This window comes from Babylonia areolata, chromosome 26 (assembly GCF_041734735.1).
Source record: "Babylonia areolata isolate BAREFJ2019XMU chromosome 26, ASM4173473v1, whole genome shotgun sequence".
In the NCBI taxonomy this organism is placed as follows: domain Eukaryota; kingdom Metazoa; phylum Mollusca; class Gastropoda; order Neogastropoda; family Buccinidae; genus Babylonia; species Babylonia areolata.
In genome coordinates this window covers 33,217,781-33,236,758 of record NC_134901.1, presented here as the reverse complement: position 1 = coordinate 33,236,758, position 18,978 = coordinate 33,217,781, and the positions used below count along the sequence as shown (strand labels likewise).

The 18,978-nt window shown below is 45.5% G+C and overlaps 1 protein-coding gene across 5 annotated transcripts in view; it reads right to left on the bottom strand.

Annotated features, from left to right (window-relative positions):
* The window catches only part of LOC143300447 (E3 ubiquitin-protein ligase Su(dx)-like), a 96,846-nt gene that overhangs the window by 48,689 nt on the left and 29,179 nt on the right, over positions 1-18,978 (bottom strand). For all 5 annotated transcript variants that reach the window (XM_076614124.1, XM_076614122.1, XM_076614121.1 and 2 more), the window contains exons 2-3: positions 17,126-17,261; positions 4,678-4,825 (exon numbers count right to left, since the gene is read on the bottom strand). In XM_076614124.1, coding sequence (XP_076470239.1) covers positions 4,678-4,825; positions 17,126-17,234 — 257 coding nt within the window. In that variant the 5' untranslated portion in view covers positions 17,235-17,261. The remainder of the gene's footprint in view (positions 1-4,677; positions 4,826-17,125; positions 17,262-18,978) is intronic.

Here is an 18,978-nt window from a genome sequence, read left to right as displayed (position 1 = left end):
AGTTCTTCAGCAAACATCAAAGAACAGACCATTGGCTTTTTTTTTCCTACAGGAAATGGACGTTCCTTTTTTGCTGAAAATCTAAAAACATAAATGGAAGAGTTGCACCTATAGTGATGCATCTGTCCAACAGAACCAAAATATGAAAATGAACAAATATATCAACAGAAAACTACAATAATAGGAAATTTTCTACCTAAAATTACATTTAAGTAACATACTTACCGTGACCCACTAGTGCAGACTCCGGCAGGGGTCTGACATTCCTGTCCTGTGCAAACTACTATCCGCCTATGCGGAGAAAACGAAAGTAGCTACAGCCGATAACCTCCCAGAAGTAGGTAACCTCCCCTTTGCCCCCCTGACTAGCGCCCTCTTTTTACAGCAAATCGCCGCAACCAGCACAGTGTGCAGGGAGAACAGAAAGTGGGGAGGAACGGGAGGGTCTTAAATGTGGGTCACGGTAAGTATGTTACTTAAAACGTAATTTTAGATAGAAAATTTCCTTTAAATTACGCATACTTAACCGTGACCCACTAGTGCAGAATGGCATGACAAGGTGGAGGGCTCGTCTGTTCCATTACCAGTGTGCTGCAATGGCCTGTTGCGTGACCACTGCAGAGGCAACGCCTCTTGAGCCATCATCCCTAAAGCGATAGACATCCCTCAAGTAGAATTCGATGAAGGTAGAGTGTACTGTGTCACCTAAGGATATTGGTGTGGGCAAAGAAGGCAGAGGTCCGCAGCTGTATTGTGGGAGAGGTCTATGGACCACAGCTGTGCTGATAAATGTAGCGCAAAGAAAATCGGATCAGTGTGTTGAATCCACACTTTACTGAGAGCACTTCAAATCAAAGGGGGGGGGGGGGGAACACGTACCCTATACGGTTGTCTCACTTGAGCGCGGTTGAGCGTCAATGCAAGGAGGTGCACATGTGTTTTGATCTGATGATTCCACATCAGTTGTGGGCCAATAGTGGAAGTGATATATGTGTTTGAAGGAAACTGTGGCACAAGACAGAGGTAGGCCACCATGCTGGGCTTTATCTATAGAGCTCCTCCACGCGAGCTGACAGGCCTCTGCTGTTCTGATGGTTATTGTCGTAAACGACTGATTATCATATACTGGTCCTAGGAGGACACCAATCAGCATGGGTAAATCAGGAAACAGCTGCTGTGTGCTTGAGGGATGAAGGTGTCCACCATGCAGGTTATGTTGAAATGTAAGGAAGCCGGAAGGAGTTGACGGGGTCTTGTGGTGCAATCATGTGTCTGAAAGACAGTGTGCTTGCTTCTGAAGTGACAACAAAGTCATCCTCTGACAGGCCCTTGACTGAAGGCTGGGGCTCCATAATGGGATAGCCTGCCTAGGCTAAAAACCCCTGGAAGTGTCTCATTGGAAAGACAGTGCTTGAGAAGGAATGCCCATCTGTAACCACAGCAGTGGTTGTGTGTTGAGGCTGAAAGGATTGGGCAGGGAAGACCAAGTGAAGAAATTGCTTTCAAACGCCAATTGTTTGAGACATTGATGCTGGATCTCTGTTCAAGCAAGGTGATGGGGCGAACTGATGTGCTTGAATGCGGCATCTGCCATGTCGGTATGAGTGGGCAGAAAGGTATGCCCCTGCAGGTAATGAACGATTCATTGTGCTTTGTGAGACACATCTGTCCTCGTCAAAATGCCTTTCTACTGAGTGTAGAGGAAAACAATTATTACCCAGGCCTTCTGCTACTAGAGAGGAGTGGAAGAGATGGACTTCGGGTGATTGTCTCCTGCCCAGTGGGCAGTTTCTGGGCCCGCTAAAACTTGGAAGGCAAAGATAGACACCCCTTCATGGGAGGGCTGGCTAGGATGTAGGGCCCGTGTGGAACTGTTGTCACAACCACAGTGGTGCAAACCAAGGGTTGTTATAGGCAAGGGGCGGGAGGGGGTTGGGGGAGAAGGGATGCCTTACAAACTTGGAAGGAATGAAGGGCATGTGTGTCTGGAGTGGCACCTCTAAGGTGGACTGCCTCATCCCTCCTTGTACCAGGTTAGGGCATCTCCAGCCTTGTGGATGATTGTTGTAGGCAAATGAGTTGGGTTGCCTTGTCCTTCCTTGCACCAAGAGAGGGCATCCTTAGCCCTGTGGGCGGGAAGTGAGTGTGTGTGGGTCCCTAAGGACCAGCCACTACTGATATGTGAAGGAGCGTACATTCAGGTGTGAATGAGGCAGTTTTGTCTGTGAGTGCAGTCGTCCTCCGAAAGCAAGGTAGGGATGAATTTATGAAAATGAATACATCTATGTGCAAAGGGATTATAAACTTCTATCAACTCAAGTGATGATGTCAGGAATATGCCAATGACATGACAAGAGATCGGGTCACGAGAAATAAGCGGCGTATAAGCATACGTGTAGCGTGCACAGATATACCCAAGTAAATGGGTAAGTGTGCATAATCAGTAATGAAAAGGAATCTGTGTATGCACCTATATATATATATAAGAGATGTACATACGCATATGAATATAGTGCCAGTATGTAGACACAGAGAGATCTGGGCATTGTGAACAGAATGACGCAAATGCAAGTGTGCCTATATTGCTACGTAGGGAATCTCAATGAATAGATGTCAATGAATAGAGATAGAAATAAAACTGTACATGCTAATATGAAAGTCGTATGAACCTATCCCGTAAGCGCACACACGTGCATACCAAGGGATAAGTATACATCTATAAGTGTAAATAGAAATGTGTATAAATGTAGCAAGATATCGTATATATATATATATATATATATATATATATATATATATATATATAATTTTTTTCTTTTTTAAAAATTATTATATATATATATATATATATATATATATATATATATATATATATATATATACACACATAAATATATATATATATTTTGTTTCTTTTTTTGTTTTTTGTTGTTTTTTTTGTTTTTGTTTTTATCATTGTTGTGGATTTTGATAATAAATCAAAAAGAATAGATGGGGAAATATTGTGATTTATTTCCTGTTATTGTGTATAACAAGAGAATGGTAATAGGGTTGGTTGCCTGCAGAGGACTGTGTGCAAGTGTGGGGGGATGAAGAACCCCAAAGTTCAGTGGCCAATAGCCTGAGAACAGAAAGAAAGGTGCAGTTGCTATGCAAAGTTGTGTAAAGTCCATGAATGGGCATCAGGACCCAATGAGAAACCAAAAAAACATCGTTGGTGGACAGCATGGGGGGCAGGAGTGAAGGAGTGACGTGCTGTGTCGGCGGAAGTAACTACAGCGTCAACCGCCTAGGTTACAAATGCGGAGTTGCCTACCTTGGCGCCGATAATCGGCGAAAAGGATGGTGTCTTTAGAGCACATAACCCCTGGTGCGACGTGTCCTCGCTGTTGAGGGAGTGTTATGCTGCGTGTGAGAGTCCGTGGTTTGATGCCACCGTAACCGACACAGGTGAAAACGGCCGCATGGGGAATAATTATAATGTCCCTTAGTGCCATGGGCATCTCTACCCGAATCAGTCGCCATCGCACACGAGGCAGTCGGGGCATGTGGCATGACGGCACCGTAATCCAGTGTTATGGGCGTCGTGGGGTCATCACCGCATAGCTTGGTGGGACCGTGCATGCACTCGCACTGAAGGCGAGGAGCAGTGCCGGTGCAAGGGAAATAATTGCAGCGGTCACCGGCAAGGGTGCCGAAGCAGGGGTTGCCTCCCTTGGATCAGGCACTCCGGACAATGGCGGGGTGCACGCGTATGGGCGAGCATGTCCCCTAGTGGTCCACCTTCCTCCCTACACCTGGGGAGGGCATCCCTACGCGCCTCAGTCGCCACTGGATCTGAGACGGTCGAGGCATGCCGCGTGGGAGGTCGCGTGATCCAATGTAACGGCCGCCACCACAGACGCATCACACATAGGGCCCAGTCTAGCGTGCGGATCCAAAGCAAGCATTTTTTGGGGGTTTTTTGGTGTTGTTTCCCGAAAGGGATTGTGGCACATTCCATTGGTGTAAAGAGATTGAGGAGGTCCAACTCGTGCACTGCCGACTGGCAGGGCCGAGAAACGCGGATCGCGTCAAGTGCGTTCGCAGATCGATAAAAATGACATTAAAGGCAACACTGACCTGAGTGTGGGGCAACAAATCTCTAAAAGTCACCAGAGGAGGTGTAGGAGGTGGTGGAGGTCTGGAGTCGATTGGAGGGAGCGGAGGAAGTGGAGGAGGTGGCGGGTTGGCGTTGTTGAGAGGGCCAGGAGTAGAGGGCCCAGAGTGTCAGCGAATCGATTGCAATCGCACCTTAATTTTAGCGAGATCGCCCAATCAAGCTATATAATTATGTGACCTGGCTGGAGACATAATTTGACAAAAAACAAGAACGCCAGAGAATCAACAGACAGACATAAAATACGAAAAAAAACTTAGCAGTATGAAGAGCACAGGAACAGGAGTCATGATGGCTGCCGGAAAAAGAGGGCGCTAGTCAGGGGGGCAAAGGGGAGGTTACCTACTTCCGGGAGGTTATCGGCCATAGCTACTTTTATTTTCTCCGCATAGGCGGATAGTAGGCCGGAGTCTTCACTAGTGGGTCACAGTTAAGTAAATGTAATTAAACTATATTTTCCACTATAGGCACAGAGTAAGTGAAGTAATGCATGAGTGAAGGACAAGCCAGGCACTTACACTGTGAAGTGTTCATCCCATTTTGGTGTGGTGCTTTTCCGGATCACCTCTGTTTTGCGTGGTGGCTGGCCATCAACAATGAGCTCAAGGTATGGGTCAGGCTTTGAAGAAAACAGTCCTCCCACTGATGTGATCTTTGCCGACAACACTGAACACAAAGCAACATAGGCTTTGAACTGCAGAGCAGAAATAAATGAGCATTATGGGGTGGTCTAAAGCTTTTAATAACTTACTGTTTCTAAGTTTAATTTGGCTAGCTGGATGAGGAAACAGAAGTACCACAGCGACAAAAGCTACCTTGGTCACTCTTCCCTGCCTATCCCTTGTATCCTCAATCCTAACTCATCCCTTGACTTTTGTTGTTGTTGTTGTTGTTGTTGTCTTTAATCAACACCCCACCTCTTTCTTTCACACATTTTTTTCCTTAAGAACAAAAAAATACATTCAACTGACGATACAATGCAAACAATGGAAGAATGGATAAAGCAAAACCAAGAAGAAAACCCACACACGCTCACACATGCACACACAGAGAAAAAAATCAGTATAACAGACTAATATTGAATCAGAAACTGGTCACATGTAATGGATGTACATATACATGCTGCCGAGCGGGTATTGGATGAGTACAAGGGTTCTATCCTTATTGAGAAGAGGAGAACTTGGGAAGACACAAATATGTGAATGTCAGAATGTTGTACAACTGGTATATATTTGGCATATTTTCAGGAAGGGAAGTGGAAGGAAGCGGAATGTAAGGGAAGGAGGGTAGGGAAAATGGTAAAACAAGGTAAAGCAAGGGGAGACTTGGCACATACTGCTGAACTTGTAGGTTCCAACACCAAAACTAGCGCCTCTGCAAACATATTAGCATATATCATTCTATGTACAATAACCATGAATTTAAATGCTGCATACACTAATTCTTTAACTTATCAGTGTTAAAATTATTCAAGAAAACTACAAACACGTTCAATATGCCTAAATTGTTTGGGACTGAACAAGAATTAAAAATATTCTGCTCCCAGCTTTAAAACTGTTAAGTGAATATAAACAATCGCTGTATTCCATAATTGTATTTCCTTATAGTCTGAACAAATAAACAGTAAACTAAATCATCTGACTGGATTCTAATGTCTATTTTAACACAGCCAAGTAATCTATAAAAACTGGAAGTTAACTTATAATATTCCCTTTTAGCACATGCAAATAAATACAAAAAGCATGAACAAATATAATGTGTAGTTTTACCACAAGTAATAAAGACTAATATAATAAAACACGTCATAATAAAAACAATTATTGTCCTGAATGTATGTGATAGGAGGATAAGGTCAACACATGCATTCTCTTCCGACACCATTTTGAATTTTGACATTTGACCCAGCAAGTGCTTGTCAATTTTTCCTTCAATATGACTTCAAATGACTCTCTGACAACTGAGCCGTTGATAGCTCCAATGAAGTGACCTGGGAGCTACAGGATGCCATGTCTGACAGTGATACAGATGAAGACCCAATCTCCCTTCATCGATTCTAGACCACAGCAGACGACGCCATGCATGAGTGTTTTGTTTTCATCATTCAATCTCAGTTAACTAAAAATATCGTTGTGATACACAAATGATGAAGACTGGTCACAGGAAATTGTTTGTCGACATATTTTTCATGTCTTATTGATCATTTTACAGTCAATAACGTATGAACATATAATTCTGCTTTGACACATCACATGCTGGATCTAGCAGACTGACCCAGTTCCTGCTTGCAGACGAGCAAGTGATTCGCAATGAGAATTCATGACACACCGAGCAATTGTATGAACTGTTTTATGTTGTGCTGGTTATAATCGCGTCTGTCCATGATTTATGCATTTTTCACATGAGAGAGAGAGAGGGAGAGAGAGAGAGAGAGAGTGCGTGCGTGCATGTGTGCGCGCGCACGTGCGTCATGGTAATGCTAATGGCTGTGTGTGTGTGTGTGTGTGTGTGTGTGTGTGTGAGCATTTGTGTGAGTGTGAGTGTGTGTGTGCATTATTTTTTGGTGTACATTTCTATCAGCTGAAAAAAAAAGTGATTTACATTTTTTATTACAGTAATTCAGGTTACAGCACGGAAGATCCAGGATCACAGAACCATCTCCCCCCTTTTGAACCTGGAGTCTACCTGGAGGATGTCAAAACAAGGGCTGACATCAACCAATGTTTGCGGCCAGTGGACCTAAGACATACTTTCTATGCAATGGAGAGACAAGAAAGCTGTTTCATTTATGTCAACAATTTATACAGTGAATAGATCCAGCTTAGTTCTTTGTAGATCTATCAGAAGTTCTGAAGAAGTTTAGAAAAATCAATGTCAGACAGCCACAATTAGTCAAAGACAATGAAAACATGGGTTGGGTGGACAAAAGTGATCAGTTAATCAACAAATACAATGCATTACACGAAACAAATGGTGGAAAACTCTCTATTTTCATTTCATTGTCGTTGAATGAGTAAATGCATTTATCTTATTTTATTTTCAAGATTTTAGGAGAAAATATCACCCCAACATTCCAGAATTACAGACATGGTAGATATGGTCAATTAAACTTTACTTAAGAAGTGGTTAGAAAGCTTGTAAGTCTAACTTGTAAGTTAAGCAGAGTTAAAGAAAGAACAAACAAACAAAAAAATCCCAGTGTGATGTGTGTTCCCTGTGGAAACCAACTGTGCTTAGTGGATGGCAGGAGCTGCCTTCTGAGTTATCATGAACTGATGAAAGCAAGGTCATGCATGCATATACATATGTGTGGGACTCAAATGCAAGGATGACAGGAAGGGGGGGCTTGGGGGTGGGGGGTGTCTGTTTTTTGTTTGTTGTCTTTTTCTTCTTTTACCAGTAAATGATGACTTCTGAAACAAGTATAGATGTCTAAAACCAAACTGATTTCTTTTGGACATTCTCTTCATAACCCATGTGTTTATCCAAAGAACCAAAGCAACTGTTTCCACTGTTAAAACATGTCAGTTGCTCAGGTGGGAGTGGTTGGTCCATTTTTAGTAACAATATCAACAAATATAATGTTTAAAAAACCAAAACTGACCGTGGTCTGTGCATTGTTTATATTTTTGTATCCTTGGCATGCTACATTAGTGTTTACTGTATAAACTCGTTTTTCTGCATAACAAGAAGTGTGTTTTCCTATAGATGACATGTGATTTGTAGCTATCACTCAGGAAATATAATTATATTTTAAATTTTATTCATAGCATTCAACATGTAGTTTTTGACACAGTACAGTGAATTTTGTTTCAGATGAAAGACAAACGATTTCTTTCTCAATAAAGTTTTAAAATGTGCACTTAGACTCAATATCTTGGATTTTTTTATTCAGTGAAAATGTTCAAAATATCTACTGTCTGACGATTGGTTTGAACATGAAAGTGAAATGAAATGAAATTATGGTGCTTAGAGTCTCGCCGACCACTAAGGCCATCTCAAGGCTATCGCCGCATCAATAACTACTACAAGGATAAAAAAAAAAAAACCAATTAAAACGAGTCACCACTTCAAACTTTCCACTCCAAAGTTAAAAAAAAAAAATTCCATAGTTTAAAACCTTCAAATCTAGTTAAAAATGTTCACTTCTTTTAAGAAGTCCATCAGCGCCCATGGAGGGACATCACGAAACAAAGTCTTCAAAGAAACCGCCGTGTAATGTCTGCGTCTAACGTCATGCAGATCCCAACAGTCAAGGAGCACGTGTTTCACGGTGAGAGGCTCGTCACAGGGAATGCATCGAGGGGCCTCTTCCCCCTTCAACAAGTAAGAATGAGTAAAAAAAAAGTGTGCCCCGTACGCAGTCTGCACAGCACAGACCCCTCCTTTCTGTTCTTCACCCCCGAAGGGAGGGTCTCTTTTAGGTCCGGACGGATCTGGAAGAGCTTGTTGTCCGTCTGGGTGTTCCACTCCTCTTGCCAAAGATCCTTAACGTAAGTGTTCACCTTCCGCTTCATTTCTGTATAGGGTACAAAGGAGTCTTTACGGTATGAGGCCAGATCGAATCGGACCTCAGGTGTTGTAAAGGTCCACGGAGGGCTGTCAGGGAACTTAGAGAAATCTGAGATGCCACCGACATCCAGATCGGCATTTTCTAAGTGCGGCTGAATGCAGAGTCCGAGAGGAGGTATGCAGTTTGGGTTGTCTTTAAATTTCTTATCGAAAGGGTTGTTGAATACAGCGTCGTAAGCAGGGTTTGTAGGTTCAGAAAACAATTTCAAATAATAGTTTAGGGTCAGCTTCAGTCTGCGGTTGGAGAGAGGCGGTTCCCCCACCTCTGCGTACAGGCTGTGCACAGGGGTGGTGCGGAAAGCACCTAAGCTGAGACGGAGCCCTTGGTGGTGTACAGGGTAAAACAGTTTCAGGTAAGACAGTCTGGCCGAGCTGTATACTACACTTCCGTAATCTAGGTTGGACCGGACCAGGGCTCTGTAGAGGTGCAAGAGAGTTCTCTTATCAGCACCCCAGTCCGTGTGTGCCACAACTCGAATGATGTTCAGGGCTTATTGGCAAGATATTTTCAGCTGTTTAATATGGCTGAGGAAGTTCAGCTTCTGATCAAAGATGACCCCTAAAAATTTGGCTTCCTTGACCGCCGGGATGGTGGATTTTCCCCGACGGATTTCAGGGTCCGGATAGAACTGGCGAAAGTTATCAAAATGAATACATTCAGTTTTGGAGGACGAAAATGTGAAGCCATTCTCCTCTGCCCAACACTGGATTTTGTTGACGCAGAGCTGAAGCCGTTGCTGGATGCTGGCATATGTGCTGCCAGTTGCAAATAAGGCAAAATCGTCCACGAACAGCGAGCTTTCCGATTCCTTCTGAACGTATTGAACGATGTCATTAATTTTGATGCTGAAGAGAGCCGGCGACAGGATGCTCCCTTGCGGGACACCCAGCTCCTGCTCGTGAATGGGGAAGATGCTTTAAGAGTTTATAATGGACCTCGTCCATTCCTGGACAGGAATCCGTACAGGTCTGAAGGGCAGATTTAAGTTCATTCATTGTGAAAGGAAGGTTGTAATTCTCTGTGTTGTCGGAAGAGAAGTTACAGGGTGTTTTTTCTGACAGGTTTTTGGTTTTAAGAAACCGAGCAGATTTGTTAGCAGATCTCGAGTTCTGTTCAATTGTGGAGGCAAGCAAATTGACAAATGCTTTCTTCTCTGTGACCAGAGCGTCTGAAAGTTTAAGATGATGAAAGGTTGGGCATACGTTTTTGCCCTTAATTCTTTTTAAAACCCTCCACACTTTCTTCTTGGGTGTGTTGGAGGTTAAGGAAGAGCAAAAATCTCTCCATGACTTCCTCTGGCTCTTTTTAAAAACATACCTGGCTTTCGCCCTCAGCTGTTGATGGGTTCGAACGCTATCGGTCTCCGAAAGACGCGTCGCTGCGCTCTCTTCCGAGACTTACGGGCCTCCCGACATTCCCCATTGAACCAGGGCGTTCTTGGCACCTGAGGCTTGGAGGCAGACGATGGGACTGCTGCTTTGGCGCAATCTAAAACGATCCAAGTCAGAGTGTCAGCAGGGTCCTTGCTTTTCAATACTGTTTCTTCCTGCAGCTCCACTCTTATCTTCCTGGTAAAAATTCCCCAGTCTGCTTTGTCATAGTTCAGGCGGTCAGGCAGAGAGTCACCTTCTCCATCTGTGGAGCGGAGGACGACAGGAAAGTGGTCACTCCCGTGCAGATCGTCGTGCACTTTCCACTCGTAGTCCAGGACCAACGATGGATCGCAGACCGACAGATCTAAACACGAGAGCATTCCAGAGGACAGATGAAGGTAAGTGGGAGACTTGTCGTTAAGACAGCACAAGTCCATATCGGAAAGAAGGTTTTCCAAGAGAAGACCTCAGGCTGACGTCATCTCACTTCCCCAGAGCGGGGAGTGTCCACTGAAGTCGCCCAACAGTAAAAACGGACATGGGAGCTGGTCGACCAGGTTCATGAGGTCCTGCCTCAGAACACGGACAGCAGGAGGAAGGTACAGAGAGCAGACAGTGATGGTTTTCTCAAGTGTGACTCTGACTGCCACCGCCTCTGAAGGGGTGCTTAAAGGAACTGTACTGTATAAAAGGGACTTGCGTATAAAAAGAGCAACACCTCCCGTCAATCCCTCTTGCTTCGGTTGAGCGGGTTTAAAAACAGAGTTAAAACCAGAGAGAGATAAAACCTTGCCATCTCTTTGCAGAGTCTCCTGCAGCGCCAGCACTGAAGGTTTCAAAGCACAACAAAGCAGCTGAAGTTCCTGTATATTGGCGAAGAACCCCCGGATGTTCCAGTGGATCACTGCCATTAAAAAAGTAAAGCAGCAGCCTAATCCATCGCTACCTCCTGCTCCTCTGCTTGCGGTGGCTCAAGGTCGGCCAAGATCGAGTACTTGTTTTTCGAATTTTTTCTGATTCCGACCAAGTCGGAATATCCACCACCTCGGCTCTTCCTGATCCCGCCGAGGCCGCAACCCTCCCCTCCTTGAGTTTTGGAGGTACGGGGGGTTTCTGGCCACTTCTGCCAGCCCGAGGGCCAGGCAGACGAGAGGTGGGGCGAGGGGGGCCGGGGGGGTGGGGTGGGGTAGGAGGCGGACAACGTGCCTCCACCCGAGGCTTTCCGCTCCTGCCCAGGAGCCCCTGAGGACTGCCGCACAGGATGGGAAGGGGTGGACACGGCGCCTCCACCCAAGGCCAGCGGTTCTAACGAGGTAGGTACGTCGTCCGTCTGCGTCCCTGTGGACGTCGTCTGGACCGCAACATCCACCATCTTGGGTCTAACGACAGAGGCGTAAGACGCCTTAGGCGACGCGGCCTCCACCTGTTTCCCTGCCTCAAAGAACGTTATCTTCTTTTCTGTCTTCACCTTCTGGATTTCTTTTTCCTTTCTCCAGGCGGGGCAGTCTTTCGATGAGGACGGGTGGCCGCCTCCGCAGTTTGCACAACGGGCTGGACTGACGCAATCGCCCTGGTGCGCCACCTTTGAACAGGTGCCACACGCCTCTTCCTCCTTGCATCGGTCTCTCACGTGTCCAAATTTCTGGCATTTGAAACATCTTAGAGGGGACGGCATGTACAGGCTTACACTCACCATCAGGTATCCGACTCGAATGTCCTTGGGGACATTCGGGCAGCAGAAGGTGACGAAGAATGTGTTGGTCGGGACTCTGTCCGACCCCTTCTTCACCGTCACCCTGTACACGTCGGTCACTCCCTGAGAGGACAACTCGCTCTTGATTTCTCCTTCAGACACTCCTCTCAACTCCGGGCATCTGATAACCCCCTTTGAGCAGTTGAGACCTTTGTGAGGGGAAACCCTCACCGCCCTATCCACAAAAGTGGTTGCCCTGAGCAGAAGCTGTGTCTGCCTTTTAGATTCTGTCTCCACTAAAAACGCTCCGCTCCTCAGCCTCTTGATGGATTTCAGCGATCCTGCCAGACACTGGAAGCCCTTCTGGATAGCGAAGGGGCTGAGAGCCGACAAGGGCTTGTCATCATCAGCTCCCTCCATCACAAGCCACAACGGCCAAAATCCAGAGGTCTCAACGACCTCCGAATCTGAGTCTGAGTCGTCTGTTCCCGGTCTCCTTCTTTTTCCGAGTTTAGGGGGGTGTAGATGTTTGGAGTTCATGTTTAAATAATTGTAAATTCATCCCTCCCTTACCCACCAACCATGGGGTCCAACTTAGGGGCCAGGGTCAAGGGAACACCAGCTTGACCCCTTCCAGGTTTCGGGAGGGATATACAACCAACAGCCTAGCTCCAACGTGTTCCCCCCCGATCATGCCCAGCTCCCGGGGACAGAGAACCGAGCACTACGGGGGTTATCTTCGCTAGCCTCTAAACTGCCAGTCTTGACCCAGCCCCACGAAGGGGTAGCCGATTGACACACACGGGCCAATGTGTGCCGCCTGTCTTAGGAGAGGTCCGAGCCAAAGGGATGTGTTGAGAGCAGCGTACTCTCTCAATCCCCAGGATCTCATTCCCCTCCATCACAGGTCGCGCCGCACGGCAAACACGGCGGGCCTGAAGAAGGCCGCAGAGAAAAAAGAATGTGGAAAAGAAGGCTTGATGGGGAGCTGAGGACAGAAAAGAGGCGGTAAAAAGAAGAATAAAGAATAGCGAAAGGGACAGTGGATCACTTTCAGTTTGGGCTTCACTCACGACCTGTTCGGCATGGGAAGCCCTATCAGGGGCATCAGTACAAAAACCACCACTTATTCAGCCCGAACAGCTACGATGGCTATGTAGGCTGTCAATTAAGACCTGGGACCAGAGCAGCAAACCCCAAGAAGCACTGATGCCCCCGCCAACATAGCTCGCTAGATCACTGGCCACTAAGCCTCCTGACCACGACAAGGTAGTGACCCTCCCGGGAGAGGGTCAAGAGAACACCAGCCTGACCCCCTCCAGGTTTCGGGAGGAACATGAAAGTGACTGGCAACAACAGTGGTGAAACTGACAGCCAATTTAATGGTAATTCAGTCCGTCTATCCAATCATACAACATTTTTGGACAAATGGCTATCACTGACAGAATATGTGCAGTGAGCATTGGAAAAGGGGGAGGAGAGGGAGAGGAGTGATGTAAGAATATAGGTCGAATGCCAGCCAGAGGCTGTGGAAGTGGGTGTGGCAGTTGGATGTCAGTGGACTCACATTTCAATGCATGCTGCAGGAAATGAGATAACCACCAATGCTCCATGATTTTCACGAAAAGCGAGGTTAAATGTGACCTTGACATGAAACACATACTCTTATTTTGAAAGCTTTTTGCACTAAATCAGATGGTTGTTTGGTTTGAAGAGGAGGCAAGCCAGAAGCACACAGCACTTAGACACTTTAATCGGCCCAAGTGCAACTTTGAGGGAGTGAATGTCATCAAAGAACTTCACCCTCTAACTGGGGAAAGCTCTTAGCTGTCAAAAAGCTTGCCTGCTCAGTTTTTGAGAACATGATTGACTTTTTATGTTAACTGTGCCCACATTCATCGTTGGGACAGTCACTCAGATGTCTACACGAGGTGTGATTTGTTTTTATAAACTTGTAGCCAGTTTTAATTTCTTCTACAGCTATAATCTGACAATATGTATGCTATTTCCAGCTGTATTTTGTTTGTTTTCTTTATGGATGGCATTTTGTGGAGGTGGATATAGACTTTTATTTTGCACAACATTATTATCTTCACTTTAAATGCCTGAAAAGTTATCTACAACCAAACTGGTTGGGAAAAAAGCCCAGATTCAGAATTTACTTTTACTTTCCTTCACAAAAACATTTATTTTCCTTCTGTATCTTCATAATTTTTGTACTAGAATATTTCTTAATTCATTACCCCCGGATCCTCAAAATTCCCTGGCAAGGGGAGAGCACTTTTTTACAATATCATCTCGCACTCTACTTGTTAATAGGAGTTTGTATTATACTCCATGTTTGGTGTTACATATACTTACCATGTCAAACTGATGCAAACTAGGCCTATGGTTTGCTCTGTTTGGCCAAATTTCGCGCGGCTAACAGTGAAAAGACGCCCCTCTTAGTCTGGCCCGCTCTTAGCCAATCAAACGCCTCTAACAGCTATAAGCACTGAATCATTCCGTGGCCATGAACGAAAATGCCCCATGAGAACCACGGCGGAGACGCGGGGACGGACGGGCGGGCATTCGAGTTTGACATGGTAAGTATATGTAACACCAAACATGGAGTATAATACAAACTCCTCCTTTTGGTGTCATATACTGTACCATGTCAAACTGATGCAGAATTTAAAGCAAATGGAGGAGGGCAACGCCTGCTGGTTCGTATGGGGAGCCCTTGTAACTGAGACAGCAGTGTTAGCCGCGACAAAGGAAATCCCCTTGGAACCGTCAGCCCTGGTCATACGGAAATCCCGGAGGTAGAAGTTGATGAAGGGATTCTCAGACCGCCAGAAGGCTGCCTCCAAGACATGCTGCAGTGGCACCGAGTGCTGGAACGCAGCCGAAGTAGCTATGGCCCGCACTTTGTGTGTTCTGGGATTAAGACAACTGATATCCTTGTGTGCATGAGAGTAGGCTGTACGAATGACTTGGGAAACCCAGCGGGAAATGGTGCCTGCAGCGATGTCTTTTTTGTAATTCTCATTGAGGGAGATGAGAAGGCGCCTCTGAGAAGAACGCCTATGGCGAGACCTATCCCAATAGTATTTGAGACACCGAACGGGGCAGAGATGCCTATCTTCATCATCTTGGGCAAGAATATCAGACAAAGGTCTGACCCTCAGAGAGGGGGAAGGGACCTCGGGGTCTTGGTTCTTAGCCAGAAACTCTGGAAGGAAATGAAGAGTGATGGAACCATCTCTGTGGAATGCTAGATCTTGTGGCATACCACTAAGACGATGAATCTCACTTCTACGACAGCCAGTGGCCAGCAACAGAAGTAAAGTGGTCTTGAGAGTGAGCAGGTCAAAAGGAATAGTCCCCAATGGCTCAAAGGGCTGTTTTCGAATGAAATCCAGCACCAGGAACAAGTCCCAGAGGGGCACTCTTCTGGGATTCCTAGCTTCCTTCAGAGAGGCGCCCCTAGCCACCTCTCTGAGCAGGAAATCAGCTTCAAAAGCGGGACCACCTAGCTGTTTGATAGTGGTACAGATGGCAGACCTGTACCCTCTCACAGAACTAGCAGACAGGTTGAGAACCGAGGAGCAGCGAGCCAGAAAGTTGGCCAGCTGCATGCTCGTAGGGTTAGTAGGGGGAATGTTCTGAGCTGCACACCAACACAGCCATTTCTTCCAGCGAAAGTCATACAAAGTCTCTGTTCCCTCCCTCCTGGCTTTGGAGACTATGGAGAGGAGGTCGGAGGAGGCACCCCCCTTGGTCAGCGCGGCCGACACAGAGGCTGACCGAGGGGTGGAAGACTTCAATGGTGATGCTGACAGTTCCGACCGCACAGTGGGCTAAATATGAGGCCACCTCCCTGTTTGTCTCTGCCCTGTGGCTGACAAAATGCGGCGCATACTGGCCGAAGAGGGAGAGCTGCTGTGCTGGGATGGACCGCAGGGCAGCCCTCTCCTCTACTGGAATGTTAGAGAGGCGGAGAACGGCATCACGCCGCGCTAGCACAGTATTGAAGTGAAGGCTGGTAGCTGCGTCTGCAGCTGCCGTGAGACCAGACGCTACCCGATTTCCAAAAGTGTTTAACCTCGGGTCTGAGAAGAGGCCAGGCAGGACAGAGGAAGGAGACTCCGTGCCCTGATGAACTGGACGTTGTTCCCACAGCTCATTGGCTCTGTGGAGGAACGCGTCAAAGAAGGTATAAGCCGTGGAAACCTTGAGGAGGCAGCGGCAGGCCAGTTTGTCCCACTCTGCTAATGTCTTAAAGGGAAGAGTAGCTGAGGTGGGGAAGGTGGTGCGCTGTGAGACCAACATCCTGTCCTGCGTGGAGGGCTCTGCCTGCCATCTGGGCTGGCTTCTATCATTGAAAGGCTGTTTTTTTATGTTGGTTGGTTGTTAAGGTGGATGGTTGAATACTTGCTAGTTATAACTTAAGAGGCTAGCTTTACCACTTTTGTTCTTTTTTACTGAAAAGAGGCAAGCAATTTTTAAGTGGAAAAAAACTATTATCACGCTCACAGTATTACCCTGGACTAGTTGAGCCAGAGATGGTGACACTGCTACTGTGTGTCTTTTGCTCATGCACACTTCAGAAAATAACAAAGCAAAACTGTCCATAATATGTAAGTTGAAACACTAATGGACAGGTGCTGGCAGTGAACTTTTTACTTTCAGTGAAGAACACTGACAGATACGCTGTCAACAGCAGCATCCTGTGCTGAACACAGTGGAGTTTGCAATGTCCCAACAACTGTAAATGTAGAGAATGCTGTGCTCAATGTGTCAGGATGACAGGTCAATGACTATGAAGTTAGATGTGTCTGGACTCCCGTCCACTTGAGTTGGACTTCTTGTGTCATTGCTGTTATTGTGTTTAACTAGGTTGTAACAAAAATTACCATTAGCCATCTGAAAATAGCAGCCAATCGTAAGTCACTCTGAGCTGCACGGCAACTCTCTTTTTCACTTTTCCACTGATCTCCTATTGAAATCAAAACTAAAAACATTGTCTGCCATAGAAAATCTGATAATCAGAGAAGGCAGCATTTTTTTTTTAACCAAAAAATATCGCTTGCCCATCCAGGCAAGTTCAGAAAGGCCTTAGCCAGTCAAACCCTACAGTCTACTTGCTTAAATATACAGAGAGAAATACACAACTTGAACACTATGTTTAAATATTCATTTTATTTGTCCTTACATTTTTCAACACAAAAACTGAAATAAAACTACAGGTATGTGGGTGCTTGACTTCCACAGTTCTTGTCAGGGTCAATAATTTTTATTTACTTTCTAAGTTTGCATTGACTGATGTCACGTGAACCACTACATACCTGTGACTTGCAGCTGCGAAAGGTTGGATCCTGAAGATGCCCCCGCAGTGCCTTGTTGCTGTGTGGATGTCGAACCAACTGTGGTGGTGGAAGAGGAATTGGAAGACATGGTCTAAGCTCACATACACTGCATTCCCTGAAAAACAGGTGCTCTATGTCAAGTAAATGCAGTGAGAACATGGAGAAAAGTTAATAAAATCAGATTGCTTCCTCTTTTCTTCTATGCTCAGTTTCTGTATGTGCATTCATTTAGAAATTAGACTTTTGGTTTGAAATCTGCAGTGATTCTCAATCTTGGGGGATGATACAAGTTTGACAAGTATGATGCTTACAAGGTCCACTGCACTCTGACAAGGAATATATCATTATATGTATACAGTATCTTCCGAACAACTCAGGATTCTTTCCTAAAAGATAAACAGTCATGATACTTACAAGGTCCACTGCACTCTGACAAGGATTACATGTATACAGTATCTTCCGAACAACTCAGGATTCTTTCCTAAAAGATAAACAGTCAACACATTGTTGAAGTGCAGCACCACCCCTTTTCCGTCTCAGTGTCTGTATGACACACTGTAATTCTAGAATTTTTCTCATAATTTTACAAAGACAACTCTCATGTTGAAATATCATTATATATAATATCATATATCATATATAATATATGCTCCAATTAACTATCTCTTCTTTAAAAAATATAAAATAATAATTTGCAGAAAATTGACAGATCAAATTCACTAACTGCACAACAGCAACAGAATGAGGCAACAACGGTGTCATTGTGTATTTAAACACATGACTATGAGGGTTTGTGGGCAGGTATGAGGTTGTCACAATGTGTGTGTGTGTGTGTGTGTGCGCGTGTGTTTGTGTGTGTGTGCGCGTGCGTGCGTTTGAATGCAAACACAACGCAACAAAAATTAAAATACAATGTCACTTTATCAATCCCTCACACAGGATATTTCTGCTGCACACATAAAATCATTTATGTGTGAATTTTGAGATATTTAGTCATTGACACTGGAAAACCATGAGACTTCTATCTCCATTGGTGGCAGACGAATATGCAACCTCCGGTTTGCTGATGATATAGATCTGATGGGGGGAACGAACAAAGAACTGAAGGAACTTACCAACAGACTTGTTGACAGAGTGGGTGCTTACGGAATGGAGGTCAGCACAGAAAAATCCAAAACCATGGTAAACAGCATGAACATGGCCCATGCCACTGTTTTCATGAACAAAGAACAACTGGAAGATGTCGGGAACTTCAAATATCTAGGAGCAACCCTGACAAAAGATGGAAGCAGCAAAGCAGAAATAAGAAATCGCATTGGCACAGCCACTGCAGCCATGACCAAACTGAACAGAGTGTGGAAAAGTAACATCCGATTCTCCACAAAATTCAAACTCTACAAAGCCCTGGTAGTCTCCATTGTACTGTATGGTTGCGAGGCATGGACACTGACGGCCGAAACTGAAATGAAGATCCAGGCCTTCGAGAACAAATGCCTGAGGAAGCTCCTTCAGATTCCCTGGATCGAGCACAGGACCAATGAACATGTACGGAGCAGAATTGAGAACCTTGCTGGACCTCAGGGACCTCTCCTTTCAACTGTGAAGAGACGCAAGATGATATGGTTTGCACACAACACTCGACACACCAGCTTGTCCAAAACAATCATACAAGGCACCATCGAGGGCGGGAGAAGAAGAGGAAGACAGCGGAAGAACTGGCATGAGAACATTAAACAATGGACCGGACTCCACACACGTGAGCTGCTGCCGGCGGCTGCTGACAGAGACAGATGGAGAAGGGAGGTTGAGTCTGCGGTCCTCAGGCTTCCCCC